This window comes from Apis mellifera, linkage group LG4 (genome assembly GCF_003254395.2).
Source record: "Apis mellifera strain DH4 linkage group LG4, Amel_HAv3.1, whole genome shotgun sequence".
NCBI lineage: Eukaryota > Metazoa > Arthropoda > Insecta > Hymenoptera > Apidae > Apis > Apis mellifera.
Window position 1 is genome coordinate 118,563 of NC_037641.1, and position 15,638 is coordinate 134,200.

The 15,638-nt window shown below is 25.2% G+C and overlaps 1 protein-coding gene across 5 annotated transcripts in view; it reads left to right on the forward strand.

The window, feature by feature from the left end:
• LOC552608 overlaps window positions 1–15,638 on the forward strand; it is a 48,308-nt gene that overhangs the window by 24,674 nt on the left and 7,996 nt on the right. For 3 of the 5 annotated variants that reach the window (XR_407452.3, XM_624982.6, XM_006557336.3), the window contains exons 2-5: window positions 10,889–11,041; window positions 13,639–13,779; window positions 14,739–14,853; window positions 15,400–15,587. Coding sequence is in view for 3 of the 5 variants with exons in the window: in XM_624982.6 (XP_624985.3) it covers window positions 10,889–11,041; window positions 13,639–13,779; window positions 14,739–14,853; window positions 15,400–15,587 (597 nt within the window). In the remaining 2 variants the exon portion in view is untranslated. Of the gene's footprint in view, window positions 1–10,888; window positions 11,042–13,638; window positions 13,780–14,738; window positions 14,854–15,399; window positions 15,627–15,638 lie in introns of all 5 variants that reach the window. The other 2 variants (XR_407451.3, XM_006557335.3) reach the window with 1 other exon arrangement.

Here is a 15,638-nt window from a genome sequence, read left to right on the forward strand (position 1 = left end):
TCTTAAATAATATATATTGTCCCTTACTCTTGTTTTTTTTTTTTTTATGTTTTTCGAAATGGAAGAAATTTTATTAAATTTACACGAGAAGATAAAATTTGTGAGTTTTAATTAAAAAGAATTTTTAATTGAAAATTAAATTCAAATAAAAATTATTAAAATTGATGTTTCGATTTGAAATTTTAATTCTATTTGGAAGAAAAAAATTTGTATAAAATGTAAAGAAACTAGATTTAGACTGAAAAACCTCATTCTAACTCGTCGTTTCTAAATCAATAATTGATTTCGATGAAACTTTAATATATGCTTTAAATTTTTATTATACATTCAAAATCGTAATTGTAATAATCTTCTAATAATCTAAAAAGAAATTCTTCTAACATCTCAAAAGAAATTCAAGTTATTTGATGCAATTTTAAAAAAGTTATTTTATTTTATTATTAAGTCATAAAGATTTAAAAATTACATTAAAAAAAAATATATCTGGAACAAGAGAAAAGATGATGGTATTTAAGAATAAGAATTCGATTTCTTTCTTGTTTCGACATTTTAACAAAGGATAAAAATAAATGGTAAAAAGGATGATAAAAATATTTAATGGCAGTCAGCTTCGACCAATTATTAAAATAGAAGCAGTCGCTTAAATCTTAAAACGGTAGCTCGAATCGCGTGCATATGGCCAATAAAAGTTCGTGTTTGAGCTTTAGATCTCATCGACGCCAACTATATAACGCGAAACCATCTGTACGCCAGAATTTTTATACTTTCTTATCATCCTTATTATAACATTCAAATCCGTTTAATGCTAGGATTTCTAATTAAATTTTGTTCAATGTAAGGATCATACGTTGTCGATTTTTATTTAATATTAATATTTTTCATAATCGATCAAGAAGCATAAATAATGAAAATAATTACATTTGTTCTATACATCTTGTTCTTTGTATTTTTTAAAAGGGGAAATTATTGAAAAAATTGTAAATAATTAATACTTTATTTGAGAATTATACAAAGAATTTCTCATATTTAAATAAAATTTTGAATATAATATTCTAATAAAAATAAAAGACTAAAAATATCAAAATAAACAGATAACAAAAAAAATGGTGATATTAATATTAATATATTCGCCATATGAGCCAATTCTACAATAATATTTCACGCTTCACGTCGTAAACAGGTGACTGAATTGAATTATTGAGCGAATCTTCTGAAAATGATGGATAGCCCCCTTTGCCATTCCGATTCGAATTGAAGCAAATTATTCGTCCAATAACATTTGCAGTTTATCATTTAAAATTATTCGGAAAACGTGACAGAGACTGAAATGACGATGGAGCTTCTTCTTTTCACAGATATTTTACGTTACTGACTCTGACGAAATAAATAAAAAAAATAGTAAAAATATAGAAAAGTAGTAGAAATATAGAAAAATATAGAAAATTTCTTTTCTCTTATTGCATTATTTTTTCATAAAATTTATGCAGTTTCCTAATTTATAATTATGTAATTTTAAACATTGAAAAAATTTTATATTGATCTTTCCTTGTACAAATAATATAAACGTGAAAATATTAAATTAATAAATTTAATATGGATAATATTTTAAAAAATACATATATGGAATATACACATGTAGGTATATAATTATAATTATATTTGAATTTAATTAGACTTTAAATTATAAATAATTAAATGAAAGGAAAGGAAAGATTAAGAAATTGTGAGAAAAGAAATGAAAGAATTGTATTAATTTTTAGAAAAACAATTTTTATTATAACATAATTATAATAAAAAAAATAACATATATCTATATTTATAATATATTTCTTTACCCTTTATAATGCTACATTCTCGATTATTAAATCATTTAAAGAAATTTAACTCTAATAATAATCTCTAAAAATAATATTATACGAATTAAGAGTTCAAAATATAGAAGAATACAATTTAAACAATCAATATCCACAATTCAAAGCTACATTCTAATTATACATTTTTAAATTTGATTATATATATATCAATAATAACCAATTAACAAAAAATTATTTAATTATATTTGATTCTCAATGTTCCAAAGTGGTCCCTCAATTTTACGTTAAAATTCGCTTTCGAATCTTTTGAACGAAAAGTATTATTAATTAAAACGATGCCAAGATACGAAAAAGGCTATTTTATCTAATTATTATATCAACGAATTCCCTTTAAAAAAACGATCAAAATCAATAAGATTCTACTATAGGCCTAATAGGTACCTGGCTACCCCTAGTTGTTGGGTCGGCCGTGTCTATAGGTGGTTGCCAGTTTGAAACTGCGACGGGCGTGAGACGGTTCACATGTGGGAGCGTTGGCAGTGTGCCACTGCAAAGTGACCCACTTTCAACGCGTAGATTGACCCAAGAGTCGCCATTTTTACCGAGCGGTTCTCGAGTAAGAGCCGCGGTCACCTTTTCCTACCTTTTTTCCTTCCCCTCCTTCTCTTCTTCTTCTTCTTCTTCTTCTTCTTTTTTTTTCAGGTCGTAGTAAGGAGGACAGATCGTTAACTGACCACGCAATTACGCGCGAACAGCTAGTTTCTTTGATGTTCGAGTCTCTTAAATTTGCACGTTTTCCCGTATCGCGTAGTCGTTTCAAAGCGGAAATTGCAAGCCGCGTTACCTGCAAGCGGGCAGGGTTTCTACCGGGAATGGGGAATCGTTTCAACGAAATGCACGTTTTCTTTTCAATTTGATAGGATCACAAGGTTTCAATCCATTTATAATTATCGTGTACGAAACGTGGATTAAAAGTAAACGAAATTTTTTAATTTACGTTTAATGCTTTGTGAAACGTATTCTCTAAACAACGTTTCATCCAATGTGTTATGAGACTATCAATGTATCATGAAGATGTTTTATTTTAATATAAACATAAAATATATATAATTTATGGACGATTAATGCAACAATTAAAAGTCATTATTGATTACAAAATTGAAATGCTGGTTTTTTGGTAATATTTTAATTTTTTTTATATTTTTAAAAAATAGATTTTAAATAAATTTTATCCTTTAAACTTATTTTTCAAGAACTTATTTGTAAGCAATTTAATTTTAATCAAGCAATAAATTCAATTTCTAAATATAATACAAAATACATCATACAAAATGAAAAAATTAATATATAATAAATTTGATGTATTTTCATATATTTTTATTGTCCATTGTTATAATATTTTATTGTCCATAATTTATGGACGATGCAAATGCAACAATTAAAAGTCGTTATTGATTACAAAATTATGAAAATGCTGGTTTTTTGGTAATATTTAAAATTTTTTTTGTTTAAATAAATCTATTTAAACAATCTATCTAAAGAATCTATCTAAAGAACTATGAGATCACTTATAATTCAAACAATATATACATATACATATAATTAAAAACTACATTTTTAGAAAATAGATTTTAAATAAATTTTATCCTTTGAACTTATTTTTCAAGAACTTATTTGTAAGCAATTTAATATTCATACAAAATGATTTCCTGTAAATTTGATGTATTTTCCATAATATTTTATTGTCCATAATTTATGGATGATGCAAATGCAACAATTAAAAGTCGTTATTGGTTACAAAATTAAAATGCTAGTTTTTTGGTAATATTTAAAATTTTTTTTGTTTAAATAAATAAAGAACTATGAGATCAATTATAATTCAAACAATATATACATATAATTAAGAAATAGATTTTTAGAAAATAGATTTTAAATAAATTTTATCCTCTGAACTTATTTTTTAAGAATTTATTTGTAAGCAATTTAATTTTAATCAAGCAATAAATTCAATTTCTATATATAATACTTATACAAAATGATTTCTTACATGATATAAATATGTAAATGCTATTTTGAGATAAAAAATATCTGAAATAAATAATTTTTAAAAAATTCTAATAATTTCTTATCATGATAATATATATATAAATTATCTTTTTTATTAGTTAGTTATATAAGTATTGAAAAATAAGTTATAAGATATATTATAAGATATATTCGATTTTCTTTAAAAATTCAACTTTTGAGATTTGTAAACGAGACTTAATGTAACGTTAATAGAAAAAAAAATTGAAAAATCACATTTTCATTGAAAAAAAAAAAAGAAACGTGTCGGAAGATAGAAATAAACGTCCTCGTTGATCATCTTCTTGAGCATAATTCGACAAATAACGGACCAAGAAAGAATGGAATACTGTCCACCCTCAACTCGCCTTATTCTACTTCGTCGCAATGGAGAATGGTTTTATTTCGCTCAGTAGAATGAGTGAAAAATACGGACTCGTAGTCGGGGAAATCTTAATTAACGAGTCACCTCTTCTCGCCAACGAAGAAGACGGTCAACTTTGCGAAAAGTCGACTTGACTGCAGGACTTTATGCAAGAAACTTTCTTTTATTCCGAAAGTACTGGAATTTTATTTCAAATTTTACGCTTTTTGGAGCAAAAAATTTAACGAACGTGTTGGAAATAAATTTGATATTTCTGCGGGTAAGGTGACAGAACCTAGTATGTTAATTTTTTTTTGAATATTAAGATATGAATTTTTTTACGTGTATTTTATATAAATAAATGAAATTATAATTTACAGAAAACATCTCATCAACGTGTATTATTTAATTTAACAAAAATCAAAGAGAATAAATTATATATATATTTTTAATATTCTATATCCAATTTAATTAGATATTTTATCATAGAATTTGTATTTTTGATAAATCTTTGAAAAATCTTTTATAAATATTTTATAAATAATATTAAAAATAGATAAATTGATGATAGAAAGATAGATTAATTGATCAAAGCATTGATAAAACAAATGACATTTACTAATTACATTGTAATTATATTACTGATTCATCAAGACAACTGTATGACTGTATCAATTATATCAACATTCTTACTTATCAATTTAATGGAATAAAATTATTTTTATTTTTTCAACTTATTATAGTTCAAGTGATAGTATTACATTAACAATTAAAATAATATTAATTATCAAAATAATAACAAATATTATTTCAGAATTCTTTGATAATTTTTCTAAAAAAAATTACATGAAAGAATTAAATTAATTTTAACTTTTTATTTGTGAAATACTATTATAATGCTTGCCTTTATGGAATAGGTTTCCTTTAGTAGCCACAGATCAATGCAAACGCCTTCTCCATTTCTAGAAATTCTTTTTATGGCCACTCTTGGAAATCAAGTTTAAATCACTCGGTATATTTCTTTATTTTTTCAATCGTTTGGAAATAAAATGTTTTCCCAGAATTGTTTAATAAATAATATTTAATACAAAGATGGAGCGACTATTTTAGCCAAAATCTATGAAATTAACTATGAAACTTAGACTTAATGTTTAATGAAACAGAATTGTAAATAATATAAATAACATTTAATAACAAATTATCTTTCGATGAATCTAGATATTCTGTCATTTATTTTCACCTCTAATCATTAAATATTTAAATTTTAATCTTTATAATTGACGTAATTTTTCATTAAACATAAAATTAATTTTGAAAATCATTTCTTTTTCCTACAATTTTTTTTATAATTCAAAAATCAAATCGATTAACTTTATTTTCTGAAAAAATTCTTAATCCCAAAATATAATTATTGTACTCTTAACTGTAATTGGTTAATGAATAATAAAAATTTCTTATTACTTTAAAATTGCAAATACACACATAACTACGACTTTCTAATTTTCTATACATCATTTTAATTATACATCAACTTTCATGTGAACCTCTTTTTTTATTACAAATGTATTGTCGCTGATGAAATGACTTCCTGATTTTATGTATTATTATTTATTCATCTTCTCTTTTATCTATATATTATGTATAATTATTTATCGTCATAAATTAGGAATTATGTGACATAATCGAAGAATGAAGATTTAAATGTAGAAAAAAATTGCATTGGACAGGTTAGCAAAGTTAACATTTATGTTAAACAATATTAATTACGAGACATTCTGGCACAATACCCTCTGTCGGATTAACCATTGAGAGCGGCGCCATCGTGGCGTCTCGATGATATCACGAAACCACTTTGCACGCACCTTTCTCGTTATTTGACATATCTATGGAATACTGATAATGTCGTGATCGTTAAGTTCCTCTCGTTTCGTATTCAGGCTTTACGTGTTATCGACCGTACATCATTCCATACATCTGTGTGTTCTATTTCTATATATATATATATATAGCTGGTCTATCTTTAATTCTCTTGCACGAATATCTATATTTGCGAAAAAAAAGGGAACTTACCCGAGGATCGATCGTATCTTTATTTATCAGTTTGGAAAAATTGGTCAAACGAACCGTGTCACGATACACTGAGAAATGTTTCGATGGAAAATGAAATTCGATGAAATTATATTATTTATTTATGGATGAAAAATTGCCATCTCAATTTGTTTTATTCTTAAAAGTATTTTTAGTCGATAATGATATTATTTGAGAAGATTTTTAGGTGATAAGTCTTATTTTTTCTATATTTTTCAATAAATTTTCAATTCTTTATGTTCAATCTTAATTTTTGTTCCTCTGTGATAATTATTAAAAATTATCATAGGTAATAAAAAAATGTCTATAAAGAAAAATGAAGATAGATTTGGAAAGTTACTTATTTGAATTTATTTATTATATAATGATTCATTTTGTAATGAATATGGATAACATTGGAAAATCATTTATTATAGATTAATTATTACATTAATTATTATAGATTGTTTTATTTAAAATTTATAATAATCTTCGTTTTTGAAATATAATCATAAAAAGAAATCAAGAAAAAATAAAAACAAAAAGAATTAAAATAATTAAAATAATTATATATTCAACTTGACAGACAAAAAGAAAAAAACAATTTTATGTAAAATTGTATTTTTTATATGTAGAATAAATAGAGTTTTTAAAAGAATTTTTTTTAATTTAATTGAAAATTTTATTAATTTTTTGTGAGATAAACCATTACATAAATATTATAATTTAAAAAGAAAAAAATTCTAGTAATAATTTAAACACAATTCAAAAGAATAATTCAAAGAATATATAAATGTAAAAAAATTTATGTAAAATTGTATATTAGTAATAATTATAAAAAAATATAAATTCAATATGATTAAAATTCAAAAAAATTACTTATTAAATTTAATTTATCTAATTTTATATAAAAAAAATATATTTTATATAATATAGAAAAAAATATTAAAGAAAATAAAGAGAGCAGAAATAAAAAAAAGAATGAAAAAGAAAACTAATTTTTAAATGATATTCAAGTAAGATCATTAAAAGATCATTTTAATTTAATTGAAAATTTTTAATTGAAAATATTAATTTTTTGTGAGATAAACCATTGCACAAATATTATAATTTAAAAAGAAAAAAATTCTAGCAGTAATTTAAACACAATTCAAAAGAATAATTCAAAGAATATATAAATATAAAAAATTGTGTCAAATTGTATATTAGTAATAATCATAAAAAAATATAAATTTAATATGATTAAAATTCAAAAAAAATTACTTATTAAATTACTTATTAATTTATCTAATTTTATATAAAAAAAATATATTTTATATAATATATAAAAAGATATTAAAGAAAGTTTAAAAAATCATTTTAAAACATTTTAAGCAAAAATATTCTCTATAATTATTATGTACATATTAGAATATAATCAGGCAATTTCATTTCAAGCTTATTAGATTTTCTATCAGGTATATCATCTCGCTTGTACATCTTTGCGTCATCGTACAATACGGCCACCCTTTAAGAAAGCGAACTTTCCATTGTCCCGCATCCTAAATCCTAAACGAAATTTTCTTTTCACGACCAGGTTTTTCACGATAGGTAGTTGAACGTATTATAAAAAAAAAACCTTTCTGGTTACATTCTGTTCTGACAAAAGAAACCGAAAAAAATATCAATTTATTTTGTACCAAAAAGTACTAAAGAGTATCTTTTTCTTTTTAATTTTTCCTTTGACAATATTTATGGACAAATTGAACGATTTCTTTATAACACTGAAGGTGTTTTTATAAATTACGCAATGTAGAAATCTATACAAATATTTTTGTTATAAATTTTTTGAAATTAAAAACTTAATTTTAATTAAAATTATCTCGTACAATAATTCGAAAAAGTTTGAAACTTTAATCTTTTTAGATTATTTCATCGACTTTAATGATTTTACGATAAAAAACTTATATTTTATTCCTTATTTTTGCAATAATCGCACTTTCATTTCTTCCAAAGGATAAAATCATAAATTCGTCTCATTTATTTTTCCACACTTAAAACACAATTTCCCAATCGCTAACTAAACGAGTTACACGAGAGTTACGCGTATTTTTACAACTCATTCGATTCTCGAGAGTCGTTTCTCTAAATTGCGATCACCACGATATTATTTCTCGAATTCTCGATCGTATTCGGCCCAAGTGCTATTGCGCGATGACAATGCAGCAATCAAGCTCGGTCTCTTTGCCTTGCAAAAAAGGATTCCTTCCTTGACTTTGCCTGGGGGATATCAACGAATTCTTGAACGCCTCGACGTCCGTTGAACTTCGAAGAAGGGAGAGCACTCGAGGAAAAGCATTAATCGCACGGACAGAGCGATCCAAGCACGCCAATCTTCCAATTCTCCGAGCTTTTTCTACGAGTAGTTAATTGACTGAATTTAGACGATGAGAATGACCATCGGGGATCATTGGCGAAATGAATTGCTTTCTTAGAAGGTATTGATAGCATTATATCGATAGTTTCTTTTACCAAAGATATTGTAATAGTAATTTACTGTCAGCGGTGTCTATCGATTAATTATCTTTAATTGGATCACGTCACCAGTGAAATATCGTAATTCGATCCTTGTTTCAAGTAGGGTTAATTGGGTCGATATAATATTCTTATGTGTACATAGAACGCATTTATTGATTGTTTTATATCGATTTTCAATTTGAGAAATGAAATAAAATATTTATACATTTTAATATTTTCCAATAATTATTTTACTTTCCTCTTAATTAATTCAATTTTGTTGTTCAACTATATAATGATTCAAGAAAATTGTACATTTCTAATTTATTAAACATAATGTACATAGAAGATAAAATAACTTTTTTTATTTGTTCGTAATTTCGAAGGAATTAACTTCTCATTCAGCTGCAAATATTAAGTGGAAATTGTAAAATGTAAATGTACACAATTGCAGCACAATTACGAAAACATTTCGTCATGCCTGATAGTTGGAGTTGGAGGATGATATATTTGTTTAGAACGTACCAGCTGGTATTACAATTCAGTTGTGGGATTTGTATCCGTCATTGGTTTCGAAAGTGATTTATCGGTAGAAATTCAATAGTTGATTACATCTTGATTAAATTATTCATACGCGGAAATTTCTGGTTTTATATTTCTTGTTGCTGCTTTAACTTTTAGATTTTTCTTTAATTTATAAAAAATTGTTGTATTTCAAAAGAGATGAGATATTGACCTATGAAAAATTAAATTTTACAATGTGTACACGATTTATCAATTTTTTTTCAACATATTTAATTTTTCTACCCTTTTGAGAGAAAGAAATTAGATATTTTAGAGTATTATAATTAATGTAATTTATGAGAAATAAAATATATTACATACAATTGTATGTATATATATATATATATATATATATATATATATATATATATCTTTTTTTATTATATTCGTTTTAATAATTAGAACAATTTAAAAGTTTCTATAAAAATTGATTGATATAGAATAAATGTAAATTCTTGAGGGAATAAGAAATGGAGATGGAAAAAGAGTTTCAGTGAGAAAAATTAATTTTAAGAAAAATAATTTTGAAATTAAATATTTCTTAGGATATATATTATTTCAAATTATTAAAAAATATATTATTTTTGTCGATAACTGTATTATATAATTTAATAAGATAAATTTTAATTATAAGTTTTTAGTATTATTTTGTATTATTCCTTTAATATTATTATATTTATAATTTTTTTAAATTTAGATTTTACAAGATATTCTGTACTGTCTTTTTTGAATTTAGTTTTTCTGGTTTCAAGTTTTGCTTATTAGTGATAGAAATTTACATAGCAAAAAGTTTTGTTTATTAAAAATATTTATTCATAAAAATAATGAAAAATAATGAAAAATATTCATAGATTCCAGAATATATTATTAAAGTGATATATTATAAAATATTAAAATATATCATGTATTTAATTCATATAGCATTTTGATTTTGATTTTGATTTTGTTTAGTAACAATGACGAAATAGGATCAATATTTTTATAATTAGTATTTTTAAAAATCTTGAAATCTTGAAATTTCTTGTGGATATCTTGAAGAGATTTTTTTTCTCATTAAAAATTAATATACAATTTTTTTTTTATATTTTTGACATTGGAATTTATTTTTTTTTTATATTTTTGACATTGAATATTAATTGTAGAATAATATGTTAAAAAAAAAGAATTTATAAGATAATTCATGCTGTTAATAAATAAATTTAAAATTTGATTACTGATCAACTAGTAACAGCTTTTTAAAATTTCTATATATAGTTATAAATAAATAAAATATTATTATTATAATTTATAATAATTTATATTAAGTATTCTTTTTTTCTAAAGAAAAGAGAAAACAAACATTTTTTTCTAATTTATTTTATTAGTCCCATAATATAATATAATAATTATTTTATAAGCAAATTTAAAACAATATGAATAGAAATTGTTTCGTCAAAGGGAATAATAATTTGCTATTGTTCTTACTACTGATATCAGAGATTTAAGAGAATTCTAAATATTCCATCAAATCTTTTTGCAGACTTAACCGACAGGGGGACGAAGAAGTTTGGCGATGATTGCGTGGAAGATCGTGAATGCAGTTTCTCTGGCTCGTATTGCGAGCCAAAAAAGAACAAATGTTCGTGCAGGGAGGAATTCGAGGCGACGAATCATATCGACAAATGTGGACACCGTAAGTTAGTATATTTTCAAGCGCGCCGACATTGCTTCGTAAGTGTCAATCTTTGCTCGATTTCGATCAATCAATCTAAGAATCATTGATCATATCATAAATGAAATAAAAAGCATAGGATATATTTAATAACTTATTATTTTGTCAACATAGAAAGATGTAATATTTATGAATAATTATTATATTTGGATCAACGTTCATTTTTTCGAAAATAATCAAAAATGACAAAAGAAGCTTTTAACGTTTCCTATGACGAATATGATGACGTATGCGAATTTTTTTATATTCGAAAAACGAAAGTGATCTAGTTTTTTAAATCATAAATTTGTTCGCATGGTGTTTGAGATCAGAAAAGCTCAAAAAAGAATAAAATAAATTGAATATCTCGTAATGTTATACTTTATTAATTTAATGCGTTCCAGATAACATTCTGGAATGTTGTTCTGCATACTAATACGCTTTTCTTATCTTTGATTAGAAATCGATAAAATGGAAAGATTGTCTAAAGAAAAATTATAAATCGAAAGATAAAAAAAAAAATCCAACGAAGACTTTATTTGAGGCATTTTGGCGATTGTGAAAGTCATTTTATTGAATTTATAAATTTCAATTCATTTATTATTAAATATTCTAGCCGAAACAGATCTAGAATCATTATTAAAATATATATAACATAAATATTTTCTCTAATACCAAAAGTTTAAAAAAATTTTTGATAATGGATTAATTATTTTCTACATTTTTCTTCCTCCCTTTTTGAATTTCTTAATTTTAATTAAACCCTATAATTTTATTATTATTATAGTTAAGGAGCGATATATCACAAAATGATTCGAATTTAAATTTAAAAATATCGAATAATCGAATTTTCTAAAATTATTAATAATACTAATTGAAAGTTAAAAAAAACGAAATTTTATATATTAAAAATAATATGAAATAAGATATTAATTATTATTATTAAAATAAAATATCGATGAAGACAGTTTATAATAAAATTGCTCAACTCACGTATAAATAAATGAAATTTTTCCCTTTAATGCGACCAAGTTTTACGATCGGAATGCCTACGGATAGTTGTTTATGACTTTCTTCCGTGGAATCTAAACGAAAGAACGCGATTCTTGATCTCTGACATTAAAAGCATCGCGAGAAATTAAAAAGCAAGAACGAAAGCATGAATTTATCGATCCAGATTATGTTTGTGCAACACGTTTTTAATTAAAAAAATGTTATCTATCGGTTGAATTATTTTTCATGTATTCATTTATCGAAAATTTTTCTTAAAATCGTGATGAACGTCATAATAATATTATTACAAATATTAAATAATAATAATAATATTAATTTCAAATAAACATTAATGAAAGAATATTAAAAACAATTATTTCAGGATTATTATCAAGAATTATCGAAATTAAGGCTTGAAAATGTAAACTGTGATATTTTGAATCTCACATACAATTTCTATTATTATTAAAAACACGCATTTTATTGGATAAAATCAATTTCACATTTTCTTTTCTAGTGGATCCATGGCGAAAATAAATTTTTATTCAATTTCAAATACGACAAAGATAGAAATGAATGATTCTAGAAGAATGAGAGATAAATGGAAATTGTCAGGATTAAAATTCAATCAATATTAAGCTTGCTAATTGCGAGCCTGTGGTCGATATATCGAGGACAGTGTGGCGTATAATCAGTAGATCAAATTCACCACATTAACCTCTGGATATACACTATCATCCGCAAGCACGCTACACAAGGAAATAATTCCTTCTTACATCGATGAATGATGACTGTACAATTGATTTTGTGAACACTGTTCGAATCAATTAATTCAATTGGATAATAATTTTATAAAATAGAGCAACGATAGGGTGTCAGATCATCGTGTGATGATCGATCGACAGATCGATAATGTTTCAATATTATTAATGTTTGAATGTTATTCGAGATATGATATTATGAAAGAATTGGAAAAAGGAAATGTTATAGTTACTCTTACTTAAGTCTTAAAAAAGATTAAGAAATATAATAAATTTGTGGCAATGCGAATAATTTTTGATCCATAAATGATACGAATTTTAAGTAAAAATGAATAAAAAATAATAGATGTATATTATGCAAAACTTCATCTCTGATAATAAACTTCATTACTCGATAAAGAACTTTGAATATAATAACTCATAAATGAATAAATGTAAATTATATTAACATAATTCTATAATAATAAGTTTTTTCAAATTAAAATTATAAAAAAAAAATATTATTATATTATATATCTTAATACTAAATTTCTCATTTTTCCAAATGAAATTATAATATTATAATAAAAGAAAGAAGAAAGAAAAAATACAAGAAAAATAAAAAAAAGGCACGAACTTTTAAAATTCAAAATCGAAGAATACCAAAAGTAACAAACTACTAAAAATCGGAATCGAATAACTCGTTAGAGGAAAATAAAAATGGAAATAGTGTCTCTTTTTTTAAAAATATAACTTTTTATAATAAAAATAACATTTCGTGAATTTATTTGATAAGAATGGCGGGAGAAAGCGAAGCTTACTCGTTAATGGTTTGTGCTTTTTCAGCGGTGAACGTGAACGAGTCGTGCTTTTTCCACGAGCAATGCGAGGCGAGGGTGAGCCAAACCGAATGCAGGGACAATCGTTGCATCTGCATCTTCGAGAAGATCCCGGTTCCCCAGCCTGACGGCACGATCGTGTGCGTCGGTAAGAAACGAAAGAAATGAAGAAAGAAAATTTTGGCAAATCTCTTTTTAACGTAAAATTTCATTCGCGTCCACCCACTCGAAAAGAGAGAAGCAAACTCGTTTCCTCCGTTAATGGGATTTAACGGCCTAAAATTTTACCAAGGGCCAAGTTCGTAAAATTCATCAACTGTTTTAACGCGATCAATTAAACAAACGCGAATAACGCGGAAATGGCGAACTGTCCGTTTCCGGTGCGGTAGAAATTAAAAGCACGTCACTCTGATACTTTTGCACACTTTTATTCTCAACTTAGCGTTGTAAATTGAATTAAATGGGTGACACGTGTGTGCAATTTCATCATGTTGAAAAAGCTCTTTCGCTTTTGGGTGAGATTATTAATTTGGGTTAAAAGATAATATGAATTCGTTTTGTTCCGATAAATGTATAGGTTATTTTGTTTTAATAAATATACGTACGTGTCTGATAAAAAGGAAAAGATATCAAAGATTAGTTGAGTTTATCATCTCTATTACAAAGAATTGAAAATGAAAGATGTTGCATTGTGTGAAATAAAAATAAGAAAATGAGACATTGTGATACAATAAAATAAGAAATAAATTATATTGTTTTTTAATAGATGATATAAAGAAAGATAAAAAAATAGAATTATATTGTATTATTTATTAAAAACATTTCAATTGTTAATTAGAAATCTAATCTAATCGCCCATTTCATACAAAATAAAATGGTATTAATTGATTAGAATGAAAGATATTATAGGAATTAAAGCACAAAAGTTTAGTTCATCTCGATCAAGGACGTGCTTTTTAAAAAATAACACTTTTTTTCTCTTCAAAGTTATCGTTTGAAATGAATTAATTTCTCTGATAAAAATCTTCGATAAAACGTCCTTGATAAAAATATCGAACAAAAATTAACCGGCGAATGGAATGAATGCAAATGAAATAAATGTTTCAGCTGAGCAAAAAGAGGAACCCAATCTTCAATATATCGATCCGACGATGATTGGTGTTCTCGTTGGTATGGCCCTCATGTTCATCATCATCTGCGTCGTCCTTAGGCTTTTCAGCAAGTAAGCCTCCTATTTGCATATTTTGCACGGTGATTCCTCCCTCTTAACAATTCTCGTAAACGAGAGAGTTTATAACCTACTTCTACTTGGCAGGAAATGTGAAAATGGACCGTTGATGTCGTATGCCTAATGCAAATTTAATGCTTTTTTATTCTCTTGACAAACTCGTACAAAACAAATTCAAAAGAATACAAAATCCGGATCTTGAAGTAACCAACATTATCAAATTATTCAAAAATACATCTTTTATCTCGTAGAAAAAGAAACTCTTTTTAGAAATGTATTGTATTAAAGAAAAAAAAAAAAAAAACTATAAACAGATTATGAGCATGAAAATTCTTATATCAAATTTGATTTAAATTTGAATAAATTTTAATATTAAAATTTATTTTAAGAGTCATTATTATTACGTTATGGATTGTTTTATTAAACTATATATTTGAAAGATTACAAATTGAATTACAATTAACAAATACACAAATCGGATCGATAAATTTATATTAGAAAAACGCATAATTTCACGAATCTTCGTTCGATCTGTTTCAGAGCTCGTTGGCGCGAGAATCGTACAATTTTTAACACCCCGAACGCCCGTCTAATGAACGTATCGTTGCTGAGAGAGAACAAGCTCCTGCATCCGCAGGAAAGACGCGGTTCGAGGGCAAGCGTACGAGTTCCCTCGAGGCAGCCCTCGATGGCCTCCCTACGTGCCCATTCGCCGAATGCCTCGCAAGGTGCGAAACACTCTCAGCACTCACAGCACAGAGTGAGCCGTACGGGTTTTT